General features: G+C 27.8%; 2 protein-coding genes across 2 annotated transcripts; both read right to left on the bottom strand.

Moving 5' to 3' along the window:
• Nucleotides 1-415: 415 nt before the first annotated feature.
• Nucleotides 416-1,928, bottom strand: LOC135931569 (uncharacterized). The gene is made up of 2 exons (XM_065468790.1): nt 1,639-1,928; nt 416-1,525 (listed from the first exon to the last, which is right to left on the bottom strand). The coding sequence occupies exons 1-2, from the start codon at nt 1,673-1,675 to the stop codon at nt 879-881; spliced, it is 684 nt and encodes a 227-aa protein (XP_065324862.1). The 5' UTR covers nt 1,676-1,928; the 3' UTR covers nt 416-878.
• A 3,028-nt stretch (nt 1,929-4,956) lies between these two features.
• LOC135931022 (xylosyltransferase oxt-like) lies at nt 4,957-22,177 on the bottom strand. Its single transcript, XM_065467870.1, has 15 exons — nt 22,095-22,177; nt 21,828-22,053; nt 21,598-21,717; nt 17,094-17,324; nt 16,501-16,697; nt 15,858-16,093; nt 15,511-15,594; nt 14,520-14,880; nt 13,402-13,581; nt 10,612-10,714; nt 9,887-10,127; nt 8,991-9,198; nt 7,805-7,943; nt 6,879-7,052; nt 4,957-5,907 (listed from the first exon to the last, which is right to left on the bottom strand). Exons 4-15 carry the CDS (start codon nt 17,302-17,304, stop codon nt 5,159-5,161), a joined length of 2,883 nt encoding a protein of 960 aa, XP_065323942.1. The 5' UTR covers nt 17,305-17,324; nt 21,598-21,717; nt 21,828-22,053; nt 22,095-22,177; the 3' UTR covers nt 4,957-5,158.
• Nucleotides 22,178-24,418: the final 2,241 nt, after the last annotated feature.

Raw genomic sequence — 24,418 nt, 5'->3', positions numbered from 1 at the left:
TCATTATTAACGAATATTTTAATTTATTGCAGTATTTTTCTAAAAAAACTAGAAAATAAAATATATAATATGAGATATCTAATTCTATTTATAAAAAGTTGGAACAGACCTAGAATAACAATTAAATATTTCAAAACTTATAAAAACATAATATTTAAAATCTTTTATAATCAAATTCTTTTTTTTTATAAATTATGCTTACAAAAAGTGGTTAAAATAAATGGAGGTAATAAAGTATTTACTAATTTCTTAAAAATTTCTTCTTTATACATTTATTTTTTTAAGTTAAAAATTCAATTTATTTTTTTTATTTGGTTTTAACAGTTTGATTAATTGAGGAATGATTAGCATATTTTCTCACATTTACAAAACACCTAGAGGAGATAAGTTAAATTTTTCAATTATTCATTCAACGATAAATCATTGTGTAGATGTATTATATTACCACATTTAAAAAATATTACAATTTTATACACATATAAACTATTTATAATATATTTGCTAAATTCTTTATTTTCTTCCCTTATTAACTAAATTTCCTTTATTTAACAAAATAATTTTAGCAAAATATTTTTTTTGCATTATCATTATAAATAAATCTTAAAAAAAAGAGGGTGTGTGCTGTGCATATTTATTTAGGTTAGTTTTAAATTAGATCAAATTATTATTTGATATAAAATTGTTTTATTGATTGATGTCTTAAATCAAGTCTCTTAAATGATGGGAAAATAAGTATAAACTTATTATAAATAAAAAGCCATTTATAAATGTTTTTTTAAAAAAAATTGCTTTATATAAAAAATAAAATAATATATGGGGGGGGGGGGATATCAAATAAAATTTTATATTTATAAATATATATTTTTTTAGAAAAATAATCAATAAATTTCGTAAATTGAATATGTGCTCAAAATTTGAGGAATTTTACCAACCCGAAAAAACAAATATAAATATGGGGATGGTGTATTATTATTATTATTGGATTTAGAAGTTGGATGGATGATCATATTGGTGGAGGATTTTTCATTAGTCGAATAATTCGAGGTTTGATGAGCTAAATTGAAATTGGGGTAATAAACAGCCTTCAGTGGTTTGATCAGACTAAGGGGATTCCCAAAATTATTCTCTGCTTTGTTAGTAGGTGTAAAGGTATCGATTTGTCTTGAAAGGAAGTTGGCTGTTTCTAATGGTGGCAATGCTATATCATTGTTGATTCTTTCATTTTCTTCATAATATGGATTGTAGTCAATTCTACCAGATGTTTTATGTGTTATATCATTATTTGTTGAATCTTCCGAACCTTGCCAAGAAGAGTTGTCTATAATACTAATATTCTGTTCAAGGTCACTGGAATATAAATTGAAGTTGTCTGATGTCAATAGTATGTTATTGTTGTAATGCTTTTGGACAGCATCATGTTGAGTTGAGCATTTTTGATTAAATAAGGAACATAAATCTCTCTCATCCTTCTGACTAAATAATTTGGGGTCATATAGGCTAATGTGGTTGTTGACTAATAATAATTCTAGAATAAATAGATATCAGATAATTAAACCTTTATCATTAATTCAATATATAAAAGATATAACCAAACTTCTTAAATAATTTTATCAAAAACATAAAAAATATAATACTTACCATTAGAATTTAGTTGAGAAATTTCCATAGAGCTCATTTTCGAATTTGAATAAAATTTTAATTATAGTTGACAATCTAATACCTAAAATTAAAACTAATAAATTATCTAAATTAGGATATTAAGGCGTTATTTATAAATCAATTTAAATTAACGGATGAGGTCATTAATTTTTTTATTTCGAATTAAAATTAACATTTAAATCATTATTTTGTTTTTAAAAAAAAAAATTTAATAATAATTTAAAGAATTTAAAATATTTAAGCGTAAATTACTATAACACGTGTACAAATAATATTTAGAAATAGTAAAAAAATAAAGTATGCCGCCTTAATAGACATTAATGAAACTTTCACTATCAGTGGCTTTTTATGATTGGTTGAATAAAACGACTATAATTCATAAAAATAATACTACTACTCATCGGAATGTTTACGTTTATTTAAAAAAATTAAATAAAAATATTCATTTGATAAATTCGATATAATTTATTCTTTTATAATTTATAATAACATTAATTATTTTATTTGTTGATTATAATAGTAAAATTATTTTAATATTTGTTTCATGAAATAAAAACAAGAATATATAAGCTAGGATTGCAAAATAAAAAAATATCCAAGCATGATGATTTAATTTTTACTCATAATTCATGAATTTCATTAATTAATAAAATAAATAAGACATTTTGAGTACCAGGCATGACCATCTTAAATTAATGGGCATAATGTAAATATCAGCTATGTAACATGAGATGAGGGAGAGGGGGTAATAGAAGGTTGCTATTTATTTAATGGGTAGGGTAGGTTAAATTTATTGAAGGGGGGGAGGAGGATCTAAAATAAATTTAAAGATAAAATGTGGTAAATTATATTGTAAAATTTATTTAATACTTTTATTATAAACCTAAGAAATATACATGATTCCAAATCTATATATTGCTTATATTATAGTCAGCGTCTACATGACAGGATTTTCACTGGATGCAAACCCCCTTCAAAAACTTTTGCCTACCCCCCTTAAAAAATCGCCGCAAGTTTTTTTAACATTATTTCCACCTATTTATTATTGATACTCTTTTCAAAGAATTTATAAAGGACAACTTAAATTAATTTATCTCTACTACCAACTATCGATATTTTGTGAATATATAGAATTTATTTTTTAGATAATAAATTCAATTAAAACCTCCATTATTTACAATGAATTAAATATTATGGCATTATGAGCTTGCTAAAATATCTAAACCTTTTAAATTACATTTAAAAGGATAGTTTATTTGGAAAACAATGTGCATGATTGTTTGCAATATATAGATTTTGTCGATGAATTTTATTATAATAATACTATGATTATTAATTTTTACAGAAATAAATTTTGTCCTATTTCATCTCAAAATTTAATAGATAACCCTCCAAAAAAATTATTCTACCCCCATTAGAGCAGCTTATCCCTTACCCCCTCAAAAAATAGGATGCAAACTGTTCCTACCCCTCCCGCTCATGTAGACGCTGATTATAGTTAATAGGTAATTTTACAAAAAAAACTTAGTTCTAAAAAATTTTCCTACTATATTAAAGATAATTTAAAAGGAAAAAGACGCGATTCTATCAAACTTAAATTCATACCAAACAATATACTATAATTATACACTCATCATAAATAATTGCAAGGTTTTTAATTTAATATATATCCTAAGAAATAATTCATTCAAATCACAATAGGTTACAAAAGAATATTCAATGAATAATAAAGATTATTTGTAAAATATCTGAAATGAATAAATAAAAATTAAAAACTCATGATTAATTGGGAGTAGGTCTAGATTTTAGAGATTGGTTTGCCTCTAATAAATTTTCTGCCATGAAGTTACGGCTAATGAGATAAAGTATATGTGGGTAAACAGGCAGAACAGTGGTAATATAAATAAAAAACAGCATTAAAAATTACCTAACAATATCATGCGTTACAGAATATACATAGATACCAAATCATAATATAAATTTTGACAATTCAAGATTACTATTCCAAAATCAATTATTTCCCTTGATTAATAAGAGAATTTAACAAATTATGAAGGACAAATAGTTATATTAAAGAAGATAATCATCTTTACCAGATACAGAGAGCGTTCTAATTAATTTTTTATTATATTTAATAAATTAACTGAAGATGGTTACACTTACAATACAATTTAATATACCCAAAATATGATATTTCATTAATTTACCTGATAAATTAATTTTATTTACAATGAAATTCATGAATTAAATAATAATTTAATTATATATATTGGGATAAACATTTCGCATTAAAAACTTAAACCCAGCAGTTTTATTTATTAACTAGTTCAATTTTATACCAAATGTTAAATTATATAAAAATTTTAAATTATACTAAATCATTAATATTCACTCATATTTTCAATCACAATTTTAATCTCCATTATCTTCTTTGCATCCAGCAAAATGTCATGGAAAATAATTTACAAAAAAAAAATCTTAGCAAGCGGTTTCTAATGCATTGCGATACTTCCCTCCTATAACGCATTCTATATTGGGTCCGAAATTTAAAGAAGAACTCATTTCGTACGGTCATATATACATGTATCGATTTAGGCCAATGAAGTTAATAAATTTCTTGTTATATATAAATTTAACATTTATATATATGACAAATCCATTATGTTCTTGTTTACATAATTGCACTTCCGATATTTTAAGTCAAAATATATCTGTATCAATTGAATTACTATAATAAACCCATTTTAATTGTTACTACTACTATATTGTTTATATTTACAGATACATTACATGTATACTTCAATCCAAATTTAACTATTTAGTGGCATGCGAAGCAATATTTTTAAGTAGGGTTTCTAACCCTGATTAATGGTTATAAGAAAAAACATTTAAAACCCATATTTTGTTTATTTTAAATATAAATTTATAAATCTTGTAATACACCAGAAGATTTTTAAAAAAATATATGATTGTAAATGCGTTTATAATATGAATCACACGATTTAATATATTACAATGTAAATAATTTCAGTTCAAAATTTAAAAAAAAAATTTATAATATACAAAGATGGGGGATCATTATTTGTTAGCTTTGTTTTCTTTCTATAATATAAAAAAAATGATTTTTACAGAATGTCAATACAATACCGGTAATTTACAATTCGACTAGAATATTCGAAATAATTCTTTTAAATAAGGCATGGATTTTTTTTAAAAAAAAATTATATCCAAGTCACTAAAAATAATAAATAATTAAAATTTAAGCAATATTAAAATATTGAAATGTGATCTTTTAACATTCGCAGAATCAGAAAGGATGTATTATAGTGATTCTTATAGCGAAATAATATGTTTCAAGAGTGGTTATATTAAGAAATATGGCCCAATAGGAATTTAGATAAAATCAACTAATCGTAACGCATTATTTTTTTCACTGCGAATTTAAATCTTGTAAATAAGTCATTATAATTTTTGGTCCAATAAAAATAAAATAAAGGCTTTAATGTGCCCAATTAACATCACTCTTGGGGTCGTAAGAAAAAGAACTCCAAGGGAATACTGGTTGCACTCCGCCCTTAACGTATAAATCGTCGCAATAATACAATTTTTGGTCAAAATTTTGGCTATAATTCGCGTTGAGTAAACAGTTTAATAAATTTTTATCATTTATGGGTGTCGCGAAGTCGGATATTTCTGGAAATCGATTTAAAATTCGTTGGCTACTACCAGGTGAATCGACTATTCTTCGGTTTGAAACTAAACAAAATTGGTCTTTAGAATAAGAAGCCTTTAAGGTGCCAAGTGATTCTAGTCTCCAAACGGCGGACACCGTCAAATCGATCCAATACTTTAGGTCCCGCCAGTTATTTACATGTTCATATCTGGATAACGCGTTTTCATATGAGTATTTGGCATTTTTATCGGGTTTCGTAGTACTACTTTTCCCGCGATTTTTATCTAGGGACAATTTTTCAATAAACACGTTATCCCTCGTAAATTGATCGGGCAAGAATAAAATTCGCGAAAGCTCTTTTAAATTTGATTGGCTTAATTTTTCGATACTCTTGTGTTGATGCATTTTGGATAGGGGGTCTAAAAAATGGGAGTTAAAATAATGATAAAATTCTGGGTCGCCAACATCATTTTTTTGACTTTCTTTCGTAGAGAAATAGGGAGGTAGTAGGACAAAATTTTTTTCGTGTAGTAAGGTTAGGTTGTGGCTCAATATGGCGGCCAAGGTCCAAACACCTATAAATAAATAATCAATTAAATACATTATTTATTATATTTTTAATTTTTATTTTTAAAAAACGAAAAGAAGAAAAGAAGAAAAGTGTCTAATTAGTAAATAAACTATAAAAAAATAACGGGTTAGAAAATTACTCGATAATCATCAATTATTTAAATTACGTCATAACTTTATCCAATTTTTAAGGCAAAAAGTTTTTCTTATTGTTACTTCTTTATATAAGACACGAGATTTAAGATGGCAAACTAGTTCCAAGTAAGAAAAACCTTTCAAACGAAGTTTACGTATACTTTATTAATCATGTGACGCATTAGATTGATAGGTTATATTTATCATTCCGAATAATTCAAATATTCTATCAATTATTCGAATAATTCGATTCGAATACAATTAAATATTCGAATAAAAAAATTATTTCAAATAATTCGTAGAATATTCGAATTATTTGTTTTATTCGAATCGAATAACTATTTTTTCGTATTCAAAAAAAACGAATAATTTACTATTCGTATTCATTTCCCATTCGTTTTTGAATAGACCTAATCCGTGGTGCAGACAAGGAGACGATGGGCCAATAAAAAATCAGAAAATATTAGGACTAAAAGAGATTCGATGAAATTGTTTAAATTTATATTCATAAGGAATTTAAAAGTTAAATCATATTGGAAGGCTAGGAAAGATTTAAAGATTTCTCAAGAATTAGATAAAGAGGAAGATTGTTCAGGGAATTAACAAGGGCTTGATTTAAGTTTTCAAAAAATTGAAAAATCGATAGGAAAACCTAACTAGATCCAATTTTTTAAAAAAAAATTTTTGAAAAGCAAGTTTAATCTACGATGAAAAAAAATAATAAATTTAAATTGTAAATTTCACTCTAATTCCCACTGGTCTGTAAATAATTAAGAAAATTTTCTATTTTAATATTTTTGAGCTTAAAATACTATATCTTATTGACCAAAATAAAATTTACCTGGCAAGAGAGCCTCTTTATGGCTCAACAATTTTTCTGGTCTCATAAAATCAACCCTGTCGTTTAGTTTTTCGCTTTGTCCAGCGTCTGGAGAGGTGGAATAAGTCCTATTTTCCGAGTGCTGAATTATGCCCAATGGGTTTATCCATAGATAAAGTATGCTAATAGACGAGTCTTTTTTAAATAAAAAAAAATGATTAAGAGATGATACATTAGGAATTCTTTATTAGTTTGGAAGAAAATAATTTTAAATTCCAATTTATATTAGTGTATATATATATATACAATTTTTTTTTAAAGAACAATCTGCCTAGCTTTGTTCAACGGCTCTATTTGAGCTGATTTAAAACGACTAACTCAATATTTTATCCAGGAAAAATATTATGTACCTTAAGATTTTGCTCATAGATGCCACAAAGGTTCTGACATCTATTAGTGAAATCTCGAGGCTTAAAAAAATATTACAGCCGTTTTTAAAATAGGCTCAAATCGAGCCGTTTAACAAGACTAAATCTGCTTATTGTTTTAAATATTAGATCCAACCATATTTATCTTCAATGGGTCAACCCATTAGATATCAGCCAGTATTCCGGATGACCATCTCAAAAACAAATGAAACTCGGCATATTAGTTATTTATGCTGCGAATTTTAATAAAATAGAAATTTTTAGAGCGCTAGCTCAACCAGATCCAAAGATATACGTCGTCAAAGTCGAAAATCAAAGCAATGAGTGATTTCACTAAATATTATTTTTTTTTACAAAATACTAAAGATAGAGTTATAATTTATATATCATTTGATGGCCCGTATAATAGAGAATATGCAAATTCCGGGGCGAACCCATTTTTTACGGGCCGGGTCGGGCTTTGAAAATTTATGAATATATATTTTTTTAAATATCTCATTTAGGGAGATAAATAAAAACCTTCTGAATTCTTATTGTTGTAGAATAGTTTTGAAGCGTTTCCGGTGAATTCGACGATAAGTCGGAAATCGGATTGGGTAGATAACATAAAACCGTAATTCCTGAAAAAGTTTTCCTTAAAATCGCATTTCTCGCCAACCTAAAAAATAAAATAATTCGGATAAAAATTTTTTTAAATTTGGTTTAAGGGCAGAAATAAATTTTAAAAAAAAAATAGTCATGCAATAATTGAAACTCCCTGCCTTCATGGTTAGCGCGAAATTCGCGCTAAATGTGAATGCGGGGTTACCCAGCCCATTGATAGCTATGCTATCGTGTGGCCATGAATTACGTGTATCGCATAATCTTTATCGCGGTTAGTATAACAAGAGGTCTTAAGTATATTTGAAATAAGTAATTATGGCTTAATTTGGGATGGATACTTAATTGCTTTTTACATTGTTTTTTTTTCTTCTTTCTCTTTTATAAAGGAAAAATTTTTTATTTTGCTTTTTAGCTATATAGCATTTAGCCGACCTAGAACTAGTGTTGTTAAACGGCTCATTTTGAGCCGATTTTTAAAAACGGCTAACTCAATATTTTATTAGGAAAATTATTATGCAAACCATAAGATTTTGCTCATAGGTGGCCCAAAGGTTTGAACATCTATTAACAAAATCGCGTGTGGCTTAAACAATATTTTTGTGGCTTAAATATTGAGTTAGCCATTTTTAAAAATAGGCTTAAATCGAGCCTTTTAACAACAGTACCTAGAACACGGCCTAGAAGATTTTTTTTTACTAGTCTTAATTTCAAAATAAAAAAAATTCCCAAACTTAAGCCATAAAAAAATGTTATTCAATATTAATGTTTTTTGTGCATTAATAAAACACATACGTATATAATAATAGGGATGGAGGCGATATAAGCCATTATACAAATGATCCTATGAGAGAGATTAAACTGACTCTTTCAAAATAAAAGACCTGATTTTATGATCAAAGCCAATTTTAATATCTGGGGGGGGGGGGTCATAATTTTCTTTTATAACCTGGCGAACCGGTATCCGGCCGGTTTTAAAATTTGGTTTCTTTAAGTCACGACCAGATTGTCAAAAAAAATGATTTTAGCTCAAACCTGTCAGCCTGATAATTCTCTCATATATTAAACACTATAATACCGTTTTACGATAAAAGGTATAACTAACCTCGAACCTGGAGAAGAGGTCCCAACGAGATGCGTATCTTTCGACAATCTCCTTTGGCTCGAAACGCGCCAAAATTTCGAAGGTAAAAGATTGGGGTAGGGTTGTTGGCGGTAAAAACTTTTTGGAGCGTTTTAAGAGTTTGGCGTCGGGGTTCTGACGGGACAACGTTTTATAAGTCAATAAGATTCCGGTGAATTTGTCTTGATAACTTTAGTTTTTAACAATAGGTTGAATTTACATTTGCGATAGTATTATTATTATTTTATATGTCATCGATATGCCTGGTTAATATATTGTTGCATTCCTGCATTACCCAGTGGGAAGGAGAATCGAGTCGGAATTTTTTTTAAAAAAAAAACGGTTCCAGAAAATTAATTTCTATCCCATTTATGTATAGTTATAGTGGATACTAAAAACTACAAACTTCTAAACCAATAGGAAATAGGTTCTTATTCATTTGTTTTTTACTTTTATAAATTATACCATGAATTCTAAAGATTTTGAATTTTCATTATTGTTTTTGATAAATCTAATTTATTTTAACAAAACAATTTTATCCATCAATTTTTAACCTGATAATAGAGAAAGAATAAATAAAGAGTCGTTAATTTTTGTTTTTAAAATTTTATTTGAATAAAAATGCAAAAAAATTTTAATTCTTATCACGTTCCACATATTTTAATCGTCAAGTATACCGTGTTTACTTCGAAAATTTATTATATCAGCTAAAATGACTTGTCTATCTTTTGTGACTTATCGAGTAATCGGATTAAAAATTATATTATATTTATAAACCAATCACCACAATTATAACTATTCCCTTATTATCCTTCCTTCTTTTCTTTCTTTCGAGAAATTTAATAATGGGTAATTAATAATAAAAAATAATAATTTACTTATACAAATCCACCTTTAATAACTGGGTTTTATTGACCATAATGTGGTAATATCTATCGAGAAGAGTATCATCGTCATCCAAACCGAAACACAGAGAGTTGGAGCAAAATGTCTCCCGAAAGAACGAATCGAAAAACAAACGTTTAACAGAGTTGACCGAACCTCGAAAAAACTCGTTATCTGGGTCATCGTAAGCCAGCGAGTACAGGTTAAACCAATAGGAATCGTAGTTTGGGTGGTCTTTTATTTTTTTTATTTTTTTAAATTAAAATAAACAGATTTTTATAAGTGGATATAAAATAAGGGAACCCCCTGACTAAACCCGATAGTCACGTGTTTTTCATTTTATCGAATCAGAAGGCATGTTTTTTTTTAAACAATTTAATATGTTTTGGGAGAATAGTCATAAAATTTTTTAATAAAATAAAATTACAAAAAGAGCATAATTCAAAATAGCGCTTAGGATTTTAATTTTTTTTAAAATATATCCGGGCTGGGCAAGTCCATATATTATCACCAAATATTTTAAAACGCCATCATTCTCTATAAAAATTAAAAATAAGTACATTTTTAAAAAATCCGGACCGGGTCTGAAAATACAAAACCCGAACCGGGCCATGCAAATAGTACCCCTGCAGGTGGCATAATAATTACTCTTCAATCAGAACGATATCCAATTTGCGACAGTAAATTCACTTTTTTTTTAAAAAAAAATTTTTTTTACCTATAAATTCGTTTCCGTGCAAATGCCTTTCGACCTCTTTCACGATATTTTGATCTATGAGCGCTTCGAATTTTCTGGCCATAAATTCGTCGGAACTTTTTTTCTAATATTTCGGTTTGTTTAGGGGAACGAAAATAAAGTTTTAAAAAATAAAAATAAAACCCCTTTTATTAGGTAATACTTTATAAATTAACTTTAAAAAAAATTATCTTCGTTAAAGGTCTGCAATGCCTGGCCAACAGGATAACTTCCGAAAAAAAAATTTTTTAGGACGGATCGGGCAAAAAAAATTGGAAATAAGGATGACAATACAATATAACATTATTAGGCCTTTTTTTTGCTCATATTTTTTGATCATAATCTTGAATTTTTAATGTAATCTCGCATGATCAAATCATCATTGATAGAAATAGGGCATATTATATATTGTATTTGGTTTTATTGATGAATTCCGATATTTGATAGAAGTAATAATCCATAAGGTATAGAGTTTTCGATTCAACCCACTCTCCAATATTATAAATAATTGTTTATAATTGGTGATCAACTACATATATTTCGAGTTAGGCCTTGTATTTAAAAAATCGGGCCGAGTAATCTTTAATGAAACCAGGCTGGGCCTGGTGCTAATTTGGCCGGACCGGGCAAAAACTAAATCCCAACCGGGCCGGGCTTAAAAATTCTGCCATTTGTAGACCTCTAATATCCATACACTCTTCACTCTTATTCCATCTCACCAAAAAATAAATGACATTCATAAACAATAAAAAAAATTTAGAAACAAAGAAATCAAAGTTAATAATTTTTAATTAAAATAACTATTAAAAAATTTTAAAGTAAAAAAAATAATGAAAAAAACTCCAAATTTTTTTTAAAAAATATAACCCATCATAAGGCCTGATATAAATAGACCTATCACTCCAATACAATTTATGAGAGGGGAAAGAAAGCCATTCAAAAGTTCCGTCCCTACCCCCCTATTTAGGAAAATTTTGGCTAAGACCACTTCCAAACACAACGTTTTTTTAATGCATATGATTTTGCGTTATTTTTAATATCAAAACTAGTTTGATATTTTTTTAACGATTAAATGGCGTCTTATACGATTGAAGTGAACAAGCTCCTTTCTAAATATTATATTATGCAATAATTTTGAACCAGGTGAAACAAACTTACTCAAATAAAGTATTCGATGAATTATTTAATGAATTGTGGATTTTATATGGTAAAAGAGTTATCTTGTTGAGTAACACCTTTTTATCTATAATTTTTAATCAAAGGATTTTTTTAAAAACTAATTAAGCATATTGATATAAATATATTAATTTACATTTCTGTTATTAAATTAAAACAAGGTATTCAATGAATTTAAGGAAATTATGATAATGGAATTATTAGATAACTATCCATGATCATTATATTATAAAAATAAATTTAAGCAGATCAGATATTACATTTATCCCAGAATGTCTTAGAACAATTATAAACCTTAGCTAATGTGACAGATATATTGTTACTGAAATATTTTTTACAATTTGCTTATATTTTTATAGAAATTTTTATATAATTTAAATATATTTATTAAAATATTATAAACAATTACATATTTCGAAATAAAAAACTTTGAATTATTCATTACACAGTTATGTGGATACCATTTAATATAATTTTAATTCTTTATAAGTTATAGCAGCAAGAATAGATTTCTATCTTTATCCCTTACTTTTCTTAAATGCATCTCTTAATTCATTATTGAAAACATGTATTATATATTTAAGATATATTGCCTAGATTTTTTTTATGTCATTACAGTTAATAATGTAAATTTTATAATAAAAATGAATAATATTTTAATAATCCTCTAAGTATTCAGTTTGCTTATTCAGCTTGTATAGGCTATTTGAAAATTATTCTGTAGCTTATATGCATTTCATATTTTATTTAATAAGTTAATATTATCTTTGAAGTAACATTGGTCCTCCCATTCCTGGGGATATATAGTACATTTTGCACAAATTATTTATTAAAATATTTTGTAATGTAAAAAAAATTAGCTATAATATAAATCGTTGGGTGTTTGGAAGTAAAAAATATTGCGAAAAAAGTGCCTATGAAAATGTTTTGAAAAAAAAAACGTTGTTTCGAAGTTATCTAAGCCTATGAAACTACTGTTGTGATAGAATATTTATTTTTTTTTAAAAAAAAAAATCATCGTGGGAAATGGGGGTGTTGTGTTAAAAGGCTCGATTGGGCCAGGGTTCTAAAAACGACTACCTCAATATTTCTCCAGAAAATTACCAGCAATCCTGAAGATTTTATAGATGGAACAAATGTCACTGCAGAAAATTTCGAGGCTCAGGCAATATTTTTCTGGCTAAAATATTAGTTGACCGCTTTTAAAATTCGGCTCATATCGAGCCGTTTAACAATACTAGTTGGGTTATAATTGGCGTAACATAATTTTTGAATTATTAATGATACTTAATCGAATGTATTTCTTTTTACTATGTAAATTTTATTTGTTCAAATTAATATTTATCATCTTAAAATTAAATTGATCATAATTAATTTTAATTTGAAAATATTAAACACCTATAAAACGTATTAAATTTATAAAAAGATCCCCACTACAATCTGTATAGTGGGCACTATGGTGATCTAAACTTGTAAAAAAAAACAAATTAAAAACTTTTAAAGATAGAAAAAAAATTGTTTCGGGTAGGGCAAAATGAGCGAAAAAAACTGATCCGATGCGTGACACGGTGCTAATATATAATATAATGGAATCACTTTGATCAATCTCTCCAAATCCGATGTCCTAAAATTATGAGGAGAGCAACCACACCAATCCACGAATTTCTTGTACTCGCAAGTGCAGCCAGATGGCCTTCGCCATTTAATGTGGTGTAGATTGTTGGTGATGAAGCGGTCACAAAATCTTGAGTTCAACAGTAATGTTTGAAAGAAAGACTAGTTTTTGTTTTTTTTTTAAATGTAAAATTATATATTTTTAGGAGAAAAAAATTTGCTACAAAAAAAACATAACATACAAAGATTTAATATATCTGACATCGGATCGGAGAGGATTTTAGTTTGTTGAGGTTCAGTCAGCTGGTCATATGACAAACCGGGTTTGAGAAATTTGGTATATTTTATTTAAAATCGCACGGCGGTTTAGATAATATGATATAGAGTAGTCGTTTTATAACATAATTTGCTGACATAATTTTTTTTCGTATCTCATGTTCGGCTACCAGGATAACAAATTTTTATTTGACAGGGTAGAATAGTATATTTGTAATAAAACATTAACAAAAAAATGATGGGTGTTTATATTTTTTGCACATTACTTGCAAAATAAATTACGATCATATTTTTTTTACGCGTAATAATATGGACGTGTAACATGGCGCATGTATTTGAGTTTGGATTATATTATTTGTAAGACTCAGGTTGAGTCCTGTTTTATGTTAATTTTGAAGAATTATTTATAGGGTATAAAAGGGCAAATTTGTGCCAAAATAAATTATTACTACTACTTCATTTTTCCCCCATTTTATTTTAAAATATAATAATTAAACATTTTGCGATTTTTGGGTTTTCAAATAATTAGCTTTGACAAACTATTCTATCGGAAATAACCAATGGAACAAAAACTTCATAAGTTAAAAATTTACATCAAATGTATACAATTTTAGTTTTTACATCTGTTTTGTTATATTATATAGCAAGCGTCATTTATTTTATAAGTAATGTGCAAAAATATAAAAACACATTGTTATATTTTTTTAAATGTTTTATTACAAAATATACTATTTTACAGCAAAAATTTGATGCGCTTTTCGTTTAAATGAATATAAATGGGGAGGTGGAAGTTTGGGGGAAAATAATTAATAAAAAAATGTTACTTCTCCAGGCAAAAGGGCCTGAAAGAAGAAGGACTTGAGTGCCGTCAAAACGTTCATGTCCTCTTCACTAAATTCTCTCTTAGCGAGCCTACCCGCATCGTAGAAATCTTTGTTGACCAAATCCTTCATTTCCTTTAAATCGTAAGCCTCCCGATCACCGAATATGTCGTTGTAATAATCGATATCACTGGTTATCGATTGATTATCGGCTATTAGGTATCGGCCAAAACTGCGAGCCAATATTAGCCAATCGCTGGCACCATCGTAGGCCACGCCTCGTATCAAGTCACGTTTCCCGAGTCGCCAGAGGTGGTTTTCGCATTCGTGGAACAGGTGTTCAATACCTTGTTTTTGGATAAATCTGTCGAAAATATTTTTTTATCATTATAATTAATCTTTTCAGTGTCAAACCAACTCCAAACATTGTATTTCAGGCCTTACCCCCACCCCCATAAAAAATTTTTTTAAATATGTTAAGAGTCGCCATAATACTAAAATTTAAATCATTTCCTAAAAGTAAAATTTACCGAGTCCAAAAAATTGTATAAATAAATCTACATATTCATATTTGAAGACCGATTTGATAATCCCTTCCTCTTCCTTCCATCTTAGGTATATTTATTTAAAAAATTAGCAATCCGTATGACCAAAGCCCTGGTAACAATTTTTATTTTTAACTCTCACACAGCTATAAGCTGGTTTGGTAAAATAATTGTAATATGAAGTTTCCGAATGAATGAGGCTAAGATACACTTTACAAATCTTAAGGGTAGTTTGTGCAATGCTGGATCTAGAGTGGTCATGTGAACATTATGAGCCAATTATCTTTTAGGAATTCGTTGTAATATTTATTAATAGAAATGTTGTTTTTTTTAAATGGCGAATTTTTTTTCTTAAATTGTGATGAATGAATGAATGAATGAATGATCTTTTATTTTTTTATTCTTTTTAAAATGTAAATAATAGATGTAAAAAAATAATAGAATAAAACCTGGTAGAACTTGAACCTTGATGAGCTTTTACGAAATTTGTTCCGTTATTATACGTCAAAAAATTAACGAGTTCGTCGAGCGGCCTAAAATTACAGGATAATTTAAATATTTTTCCAAATTTCTATTGGTGATGGGTGGCCTTATAAAAGGGTGTTCTCAACACTGGCAACAAATTTGGATCTTTTTATCCATCAAACTTTATCACTTTGATATAATGTCTTTCTTTCTAAAAAAACTCCATTTTTTTTTAAATATTTCATGGTGCCTACAAATTTGAGTCAGTTTGAAGATCCGAGCTATCATTTCTTCTTCATTAAAAACGATTATGTAAAAAATATTAAATCACCTGATGATGAAATCGGATTCGCTAAAGTTGATGTAGTAGTCCCAATTCCAGTTCCGGGCAAGGTAGGAGTCCTTAAGCAAGAGTTCGAGGCAGTAAAGCAAAACTTGGAGCAGAGATGTGCCACCCCATATTGGGGTGAACCTCTTCGCCGTAAGCCTAATGTTAGCAGGCATGGGGTGAGAGGAATTGGGTCCGGTGAATGCACCAAGCAAACGGTTGTACAGATATTTTCGTCTCTATAGCATTTTTGATTTAAAAAAGACAAATCTTATACGTAGAAGTAGCAGTCATAGATAGAAGTGAGGTATACATATCCATTAACTCCATTTACATTTACTTATAGCTATTTTATACCTATTTTTAGTCGGCTAAAAAAATGGCTGAACTTCTAGCCGAAATTTATCACCTCAAACCCCTTAAAAAAATATAGCATAACTTTTAAAAAAAGCAAAAAATAAATTAACATGTCTCAAGGCTTAGCGGATTTTCTTTGGGAAGCGCCTGTTGAATAAACCGAATTATACATTTACCCAACTTCAAATTATGAATTGTAATATAATTGTTATTACTCCCCCCCCCCCCTCCTTCCCATTCAAATAAAAAAATATTCACATTTCATGGAGGATTAAAAATATTTACTTACAGCATCGACGTGTATCAAATAATAATGGTCAGGAGTGTAAAGAGTTCTTAGTAGCCTAAGAACTTGTCTGTCTGCCCTTCCGTTGATAACAAACACGAACACAATTTTTACCCTGGGTTTAAGGTTTTTGTAGTCGTAAGGCTTGGAAGCTTCTTTGAGACTGCGAGATATGGATTGTATATTTAAGGCATTTTTGTCTTTATAATAAAAATATATTTAAATTGCCACAATAAAAATATATAAAATAATTTGAAATCAAATTAAAATTACTCAAGAATTTCGATATATTTAAATTAATATAATGTAAGAGTATGCTTAAAGAATTAGAAAATTTTAAATTTCATTCATTTCCTGTTTAGATGGAATATCGTACAAAGAACGCTGTCTGGGATAGACGCGTCAAAAAAGCATTTACTCTAAAATAATTTATAAAAAGATGATAAAATACAATATGACAAATCCCTTAGTAGTGCGCTCTTGGTTAGTCCGCATACATAAAATATAAAAGACCGATATCGGACCAGTAGTTGCTGGTTCGGTCTTTTTAGGGTCCCGGTTAAATCCGGTTGTACTTCGGTAACTATGAAGCATACCTAAAAATCCGGTTTTAATAGTGATAGCCGAGCCGGCCGATCCACAAGCTTGACTAGAGTCGCCCGCGCATTTATTGATTTCGCAATCCAGGGATTCATCCTTCGAGACCGAGATCGTAGAAGCGTTTTGGGAGATGGGGAGAGACGTGGGAGGCACGTAAGGGCCGAACGAGTTATAGCTAAACCCGCAATGGCATATGTAACCATTCATGAGATGAGCGTAAGTGTATTCTTTGCGAGGAAAGAAAGAGTATAAAAATTTTGGTTTAGTTATATATAGGGTAGGGTACTTTTTATGAGGGGTGATTAGATATTTATATAAACTACAATAAAAACCATACGGCTCATGTAATTTAAACATGATTGGCAGTTAAGTAATGAATAGGAGAAATAGCGTGAGCATTTTCAGGAAATCAAATATTATTTCTAATCTCGCAAGTTTGCCACGATAGCATTATTTGATTTTATCGGCATAATTGTTTTTTAAAAAAACACAGATGGTCAAGGTGACAACACAACACCTTAAAATAAACGTAGCCAATAAAAAAAATTTCCTAAGCTAATCCCGACTTTTAGTAACGTCAATCATTTGTTAGCTTAAACCGGAAACCGGATCACACCAGGACAAAAAAAACCAACCATTTTACATATTCTAATCCCAGTCGGTAAAAAAAATGAAAATCGGACCAAGTCGTAAAAAATTATCAAAAAAAAAGATTTAACAAATTTTACCAACTATGATCCGGATCGGATAATCGATCTCTTATATTTTTATATATCCGTGCCGGTTAGTGTTGTTCAACGGCTCGATTTGAGCCGATATTTTAAAAAGGGCTAACTCGATATTTTAGCCCACAAAAAAATATCGCCAGAGCCTCGAGATTTCATTTAAATAAATTATTCAAACCTTGATTCTCTGCGAGAAAAATTTTCAGGCTGGTGCATAATATTGAGTTAGCCGCTTTTTAAGCATCGATTCAAACCGTGAACCATTTAACAACACTTGTGCCAAGTCCCGTAAATGTGAAACATCTTACAGGTCACTAAAAAAAATCTTACGTTTTTTGTAAATTTATTTTATGGAATTGAATAACATTTCCACAATAATTCTTCTTATTACGAGTAATTGTTCTATTTAAGTAAAACCATTTTAATAAAAAAATTAACAAAGGATTGATGAATTATAATTTTAAAATTCAAATCAAAATTTGGACTAGTTTTTCTTTTAGTTTTTAAATTAACAATTAAATAAAAAATACCTCAAAGAATTTTCTAGAAACAATCAAAAAAATAATTATGTATGATAAACCTGAAAATAGATTATCTTCTAAAGTAATCTTCATAATTTTTTTTAAAGAGGTGGGGGGGGGGGGGGGGGGATTGACGTGCCGGTGTTGTTAAACGGCTCGCTATTTAAAAAATGGCTAACTCAATATTTTAGCCCCATAGGCGTTACGCACGCATGGAGATTTTGCTCATAGGTGGACAGAAAGGTTTAGACATTTTTTAACGAAATTTCGAGACAGGCGTAACATTATTTTGGCCAAAATCTTAACTTAAAAATCGGTCACATCGAGCCGTTTAACAACTTAGTCGTCACTTAAGGGTTTATGGTCACTTTAAGTAGCGTGTCTAGAATTTGGAACAGTAAAAAAAACTGAAACTTCCATTTTTTTTAAATTTATAGGAACCGGAACCCATTTTAAAAAAATTTTGGGAACCGGTTCAGAAACCAGTCTTAACAAAATTCTAAATTAATATATATTACATAATAATTTAAAAATTTTGTGATTCATTTTTAGACCCATTTTTCAAAATTTTAAGGTACCGGAAGTACCTTTTTTTAAAAAAATTTAAATTCAGTTTAAGAAACAAAAATGGCGCAAAATGTTTAAAAAAAATAATAATTATCCATTAAGCTCAAATTAGTGTTTGTTAAACAAGGGCCCGATTAAGATTTTAGTCAAAAATAATATTACGTAAGCCTAGCGAATTCGCATTCGAGGTCTATATACATAATGCAATGACGTATAATAATACCTAGACTGACTATGAATTCATTAAAAGCGTATATCAATGAAAACAGCTGGAGACGCCATTTTGGTTACCCCATATCATTATTAAAAATTTAAAACGAGAGGCCAATTTATTACTATACCTGACGCAAACTTTATTAAAATCCATTTAATAGTAGTTTTTATCATGAGAATAATTACTATATGGGTTACCGAAATGGCGGGTCCAGCTGATTTGCATTCAATGACGCTTTGCATTATGAATGCATCGTCAGTCTAGGTATTATAATATGTTATTGCTATGCATTATGTTTATTTTAGGTAAAATCTTAAATCCGGCCCTTTTAAAAAATCGCCCCAAATAGAGTCGTTTAACGCGATAAACACAAAATAATTTGTATCTAAAAAAATCCCCGCGATTAGCTTTTGCGACTCAAGTCGCGCGATCGGTAACTATAAATGCGATATGATGCTTAACTGTATTTTGTATTTATCGCGGCTAAATCGCTATCGCAATCGCGCCACTATGAATTCGAGGTAACAATACTAGCTAAAATTGTACAGGGTGTTTCGAATTACCCAAAGCGCTAAAGCAAGTTTTTACTGTATTAATAACTTGGTTGCTTCTATTTTAAGAAGCGATCATTTCATTTACTCGAATGACATTGATTCGGATTTTCCGAATCAATATATAAATACGTATTCTAATATTATATTTGACATTTATATTCATGCGAATATTTTTATAAAAAATTTCTTACATTTGAATATATTTTAAAATCTAAAAAATTTACTAGATTATTCGTTAGGAGTATAGTTGGGTACGGTTAAATGTCGGCTCAATTTTCAGAAGCCTTGCCGGAGAAAATCATTTAAAATTTAGGCGTTCTAATAAATTCAAGCTGCTATCTTTTTTAAGAAAAACCCAATCAAAGTGTGATAATTTTCGACCAAAAATTTGGTTTAGCCAGCTAAAAATTAAACGGCTAAAAAAAATATAGTAATAATCCAACTATAGTTTGGAGTATATTATTTCAATAAATTCTATTTACTACCTGGGGTGATTTGGTATTTACTTACCAAAAATAGTAAAAAATAATTAATTTTTTATAAAAAAAATGCACATCATACAAAAACAAATAATTTTAATATTTTTTTTTCACTTTTTTCCATTTCGCGGTTCAAATTTAAAATTATATAACAATTTTTATTTCATTAAATATTTGCGGGGAAAAAAATCCATACTTCTTTTCGTTATGAATATTTCCGCCTGTCAGATTCTTCCCAATCCAATCCGAATCGGACTGAGATGAGATCGTATAGGTGTAAGATCCTTGAGAAAAATATATAATCAACGGATTGGATTGGTCGCTGAAATTTTTTGCTGAATCAGGTCCATATACTTAATTACTAGGGGTGAACCCAAATAGGGTTCATGAATTTAAAATTGCTTGGATGGACATTTTGAGACCACCGTCCAAACAGAGATCGATTTACGAAGAATCCCTCATAAAAATATTCAGAATTGGAACATTTTTGAATCTCCAGGTGATTCCAAACTCTATAAAATATTTAAGAAAACAGATAGTATTAGAACAAAAAGCAGAGAACCACCATGGGCCTGATCTGGATAGAGCCATCCTAACCTTATGCTATGCCACTTTATTTGTCATATTCTAAAGATATTTAGGAGAGACTGACCTGGTCTGCCCTTGAAGACTGGTCTGTGGATTGGGCAAAAATATTTTAAGAAACTTGTATAAAAAAAACCTTTCCAGGGTGGATCAAATTTTAATCATATTTTTTCATTCATAAAAATTTTTTAAGGGTCAGAAAAATCTTTGTCGGCAAGTTTGGATCACTATCACTCTTAAGGTAATATGTTACTTCAATTTACTACAATATCATTCAATATTCAGTTATAATAATATGATTATGCTAATTATTAATAATTTTAATTTAGTATTTTTATATTTTGTATTGCTTTCTAAAATATTTTTATAAGTTTCAATATCAGTATAAATAATAAATTATTAATAAAATAGATGTAAAAATTGGTCAGAATTTTTTTTTAATTGTTCAAAATTTATAATTTGTCCAATAAATAATAAATTTACCAAGTAAAAAAATAATTTATCTGTAAAAAAAATACATTTACCACACAAGCTTGGCTTTTTTAAGCAAGTCAAGGAAGATAGGACAGGGTTAAGGATATAGATGGTAGAGAGTAAAAACTAATATTAACCAATGAGGAGTCAATATCCAATATATCACCCCCCCCCCTTCTATACATATGGTAAGGGCTTTTTAAGATAGTAGGTAATAAGTAGTTATTGTTATAATGCTATACTTTTTTTATAGTAGGCATAACAATATTGCTTATAATTAATATTAAACAGATTACAAGCATTTAAAAACTAAATAATTTATTAATATATATATTTATATATAAAGAAAAATATAAATAATAGATTTAAATTATAACATACGTCTATTAAAACAATGGCTAACACATTTTTCATGAGAATTTACTACAAAATTGACACTTTCATCTCTTATATCTGGACTATTTGGAGGTTCTATAAAACAACCCAATACTTTTGGTTTAGCTAAAAAAAAAAAATTCTAATATATTCTATATCAATATTAATGTATTAAAAATTACAACTCATTGTTATTATCATATAAATTTAGAAATTTGGCTATAAATATATATTACTCAATAATAATGGACATGTTGGTTTTATTGAAGAAGGGTAAAATGACTTATATTTACAGGCAACATTTATTAATGCTTGTTTGCATTGTGTAGTTTTAGCTCTTTTTAAAGCATCTTTAGTTTCTTCTGAAATATTATTGCATATATATATTAATTCTTTGTTGTATATTCTCTTGGTATAAATATCTTCAGGTTTGTTTGAATTTATAGGCAGATTCAGGGTTGTCTAAACTACAGTTTATAAAACAGTATATCACAAAATCTTACCTGAGTATCAATATCATTGTTCTGAATATGTTTGATATTAATAATTTTAAATGCTAGGAATATTTGTATTGTCAGTATCACTAAGATAATATATATAAACTTTTTTTTGTTTAAAAAATATCTTATGTTAAAGACATTTCGCATTTTATAAATATAAGATTTAAATATTTATATGCGTAGAAAAAGTAAATATGATGGGTTATCATATTTGTTTTAAAAATATTTTGCTTAATCGCCAATATTTACGATTTTGCAAAAAAACATGTTTATTTAACTTTTTAAAAACAGAAAAAAAGACAGAACATACTAAGTGAGCCTTAAAATAAAAGAGAATACACCTGTCAGATTTGACATATATTAATGACATGAAAAGTAATTAAAATAGGTGGTATTATCAGAAGTTTTGGTTAGGAGCATGTACTTATGTATAAAATAGGCTGTTTTGTAATATATTAAAATAAGAATCAAATGCGATAAAATTGAAGTTAGCAGTGGTCATCTTTAATATGGAAGATTTTAATTAGGTAAATACATATTTTTTTTTGGTTCTAACTCATAATATTGGATCAAATTATTTATACAGAAAGTGAGAATTTTTTCAGACTTCATTTATATAACTATATAATTGTTTTATCTTTATAATATATTAATTAAAATTACCTATTTTAAATTTTATTTTTTATTCTCAAAAAATAGGCAATTTAATAAAATAGTCTTGTTAATCAAATTATATTTTTACTTATATTGTATATTTTCTTCTTTTATTTACATTATGTACCATCAGAGAATAAAAGAAGCAATAATAATGGATTAATTTTCCTCATTAGAATGACATCTATATTTAATAATAATGGCAAACATAAATAAAAAAACCTTTTTTTATTTTTATTATAAATTTGATTATGAAATATATCAAATTTATTTTTTCAATATAAATTTGTGACCCGATTTAGCGAAAAAATAATATCTATTTTAATCTATTTTTATTATTATAATGAGTATTACCGGAAACGGACATGAAAACAAGTTTTTTACTATGAGGAATATATTGCAATTTATCAGGGATCCAAACCGAACTTGAATAGAATTGCTAAAAATGCTTGTGAACCATTAAGAACCTCCTGATTTTATATTTAAAAAATAAAATGAAATTTATTACTATCCTGTTGCTAAAATTCTAATTTATATCCGAATTATTATAAAGATTGTTATCAATCAATTTTGATCGATTAGTTTCAAATACTATTTTTATGAATTTTTTATTGCTATTTCACAAAATTTTTTATAGTTATTATTTTTTAAGAACCGACCCTTAACCGTTATTTTTAACCCAGTCTTAACCAAACTTATATTCTTTTTTAGGATCTCTGGTTTCTATCTTAAGTTATTACTGTTATAAGCTATGTTTGCAGAGATTTGTGACTATGTCAACTTCGAATTGTTATTTGACAATTTTGGATGAAAGTTTTTTCAAAAATATTAATATTATCAATAATAAATATTATAGTGCGCTAAATGCAAATTCAACTCAACTAAAAACTCAATACCAAAATTGTAAAGAGAGCGATTTCATCCCCACCCTCCAACAATTTATTATATGCTCCGATGATGTTAATTATATTTGCAATTATTATATAATTTATGTGGTATGCAACATCTGCAAAAATAAATAGAAAATGGTTTATAATTAAAATATTATTTGACAGGACATGTGCTAAAAAATTGACTTGCAAAAAGTATTCGTCAAAGAATTTATTTGTGCAAAATGTTTTCGTCAAAATATTTGTTGTTAAATACTTTGAAATTTAATTGTTATATTTTAAATACATATTTTTTAAGTAATTATATTCAAATACATTTTTTTGCATAACCATGACTATTTACAGTTACAGGATTAGAGCTGGTAGGCAAATGAAGGTTGGTAGGGCTAGCGTTACTCATGTATATTTTGAATAATTTAAAATGTGTTAATTTTAACACCTTTTTTTATTATTTAAAATTTGATAAATTTAAAAAAGTATATATGAGTGATTTTTTTAATTTTTTTTATACAGGGGACTTTCTAAAGGTTGCAGGATACGTAAGAAGATATTTTAATAATTTAAAGACACTAAAAACTGGAATTTATATTAAGGATACCCAAATTAAGGGTTGTTCTACCCCCCCCCCCCCCAGGCAATTAAAATTTAAGTTGAATTAGAGATGAGATATCTAATTGCCACTTAGGTAAACAGTTTAGGTTACACCACCTTTCTACTCAAAAGAAATTAGGGGTGAAATACCCAATAATATTTGAATGTTGAAATTAAAATTACTATAAGACT

The sequence above is a fragment of the Gordionus sp. m RMFG-2023 genome, chromosome 1 (assembly GCF_954871325.1).
Source record: "Gordionus sp. m RMFG-2023 chromosome 1, tfGorSpeb1-WG-v2, whole genome shotgun sequence".
NCBI lineage: Eukaryota > Metazoa > Nematomorpha > Gordioida > Chordodea > Parachordodidae > Gordionus > Gordionus sp. m RMFG-2023.
This window is presented reverse-complemented; position numbering and strand designations above follow the sequence as displayed.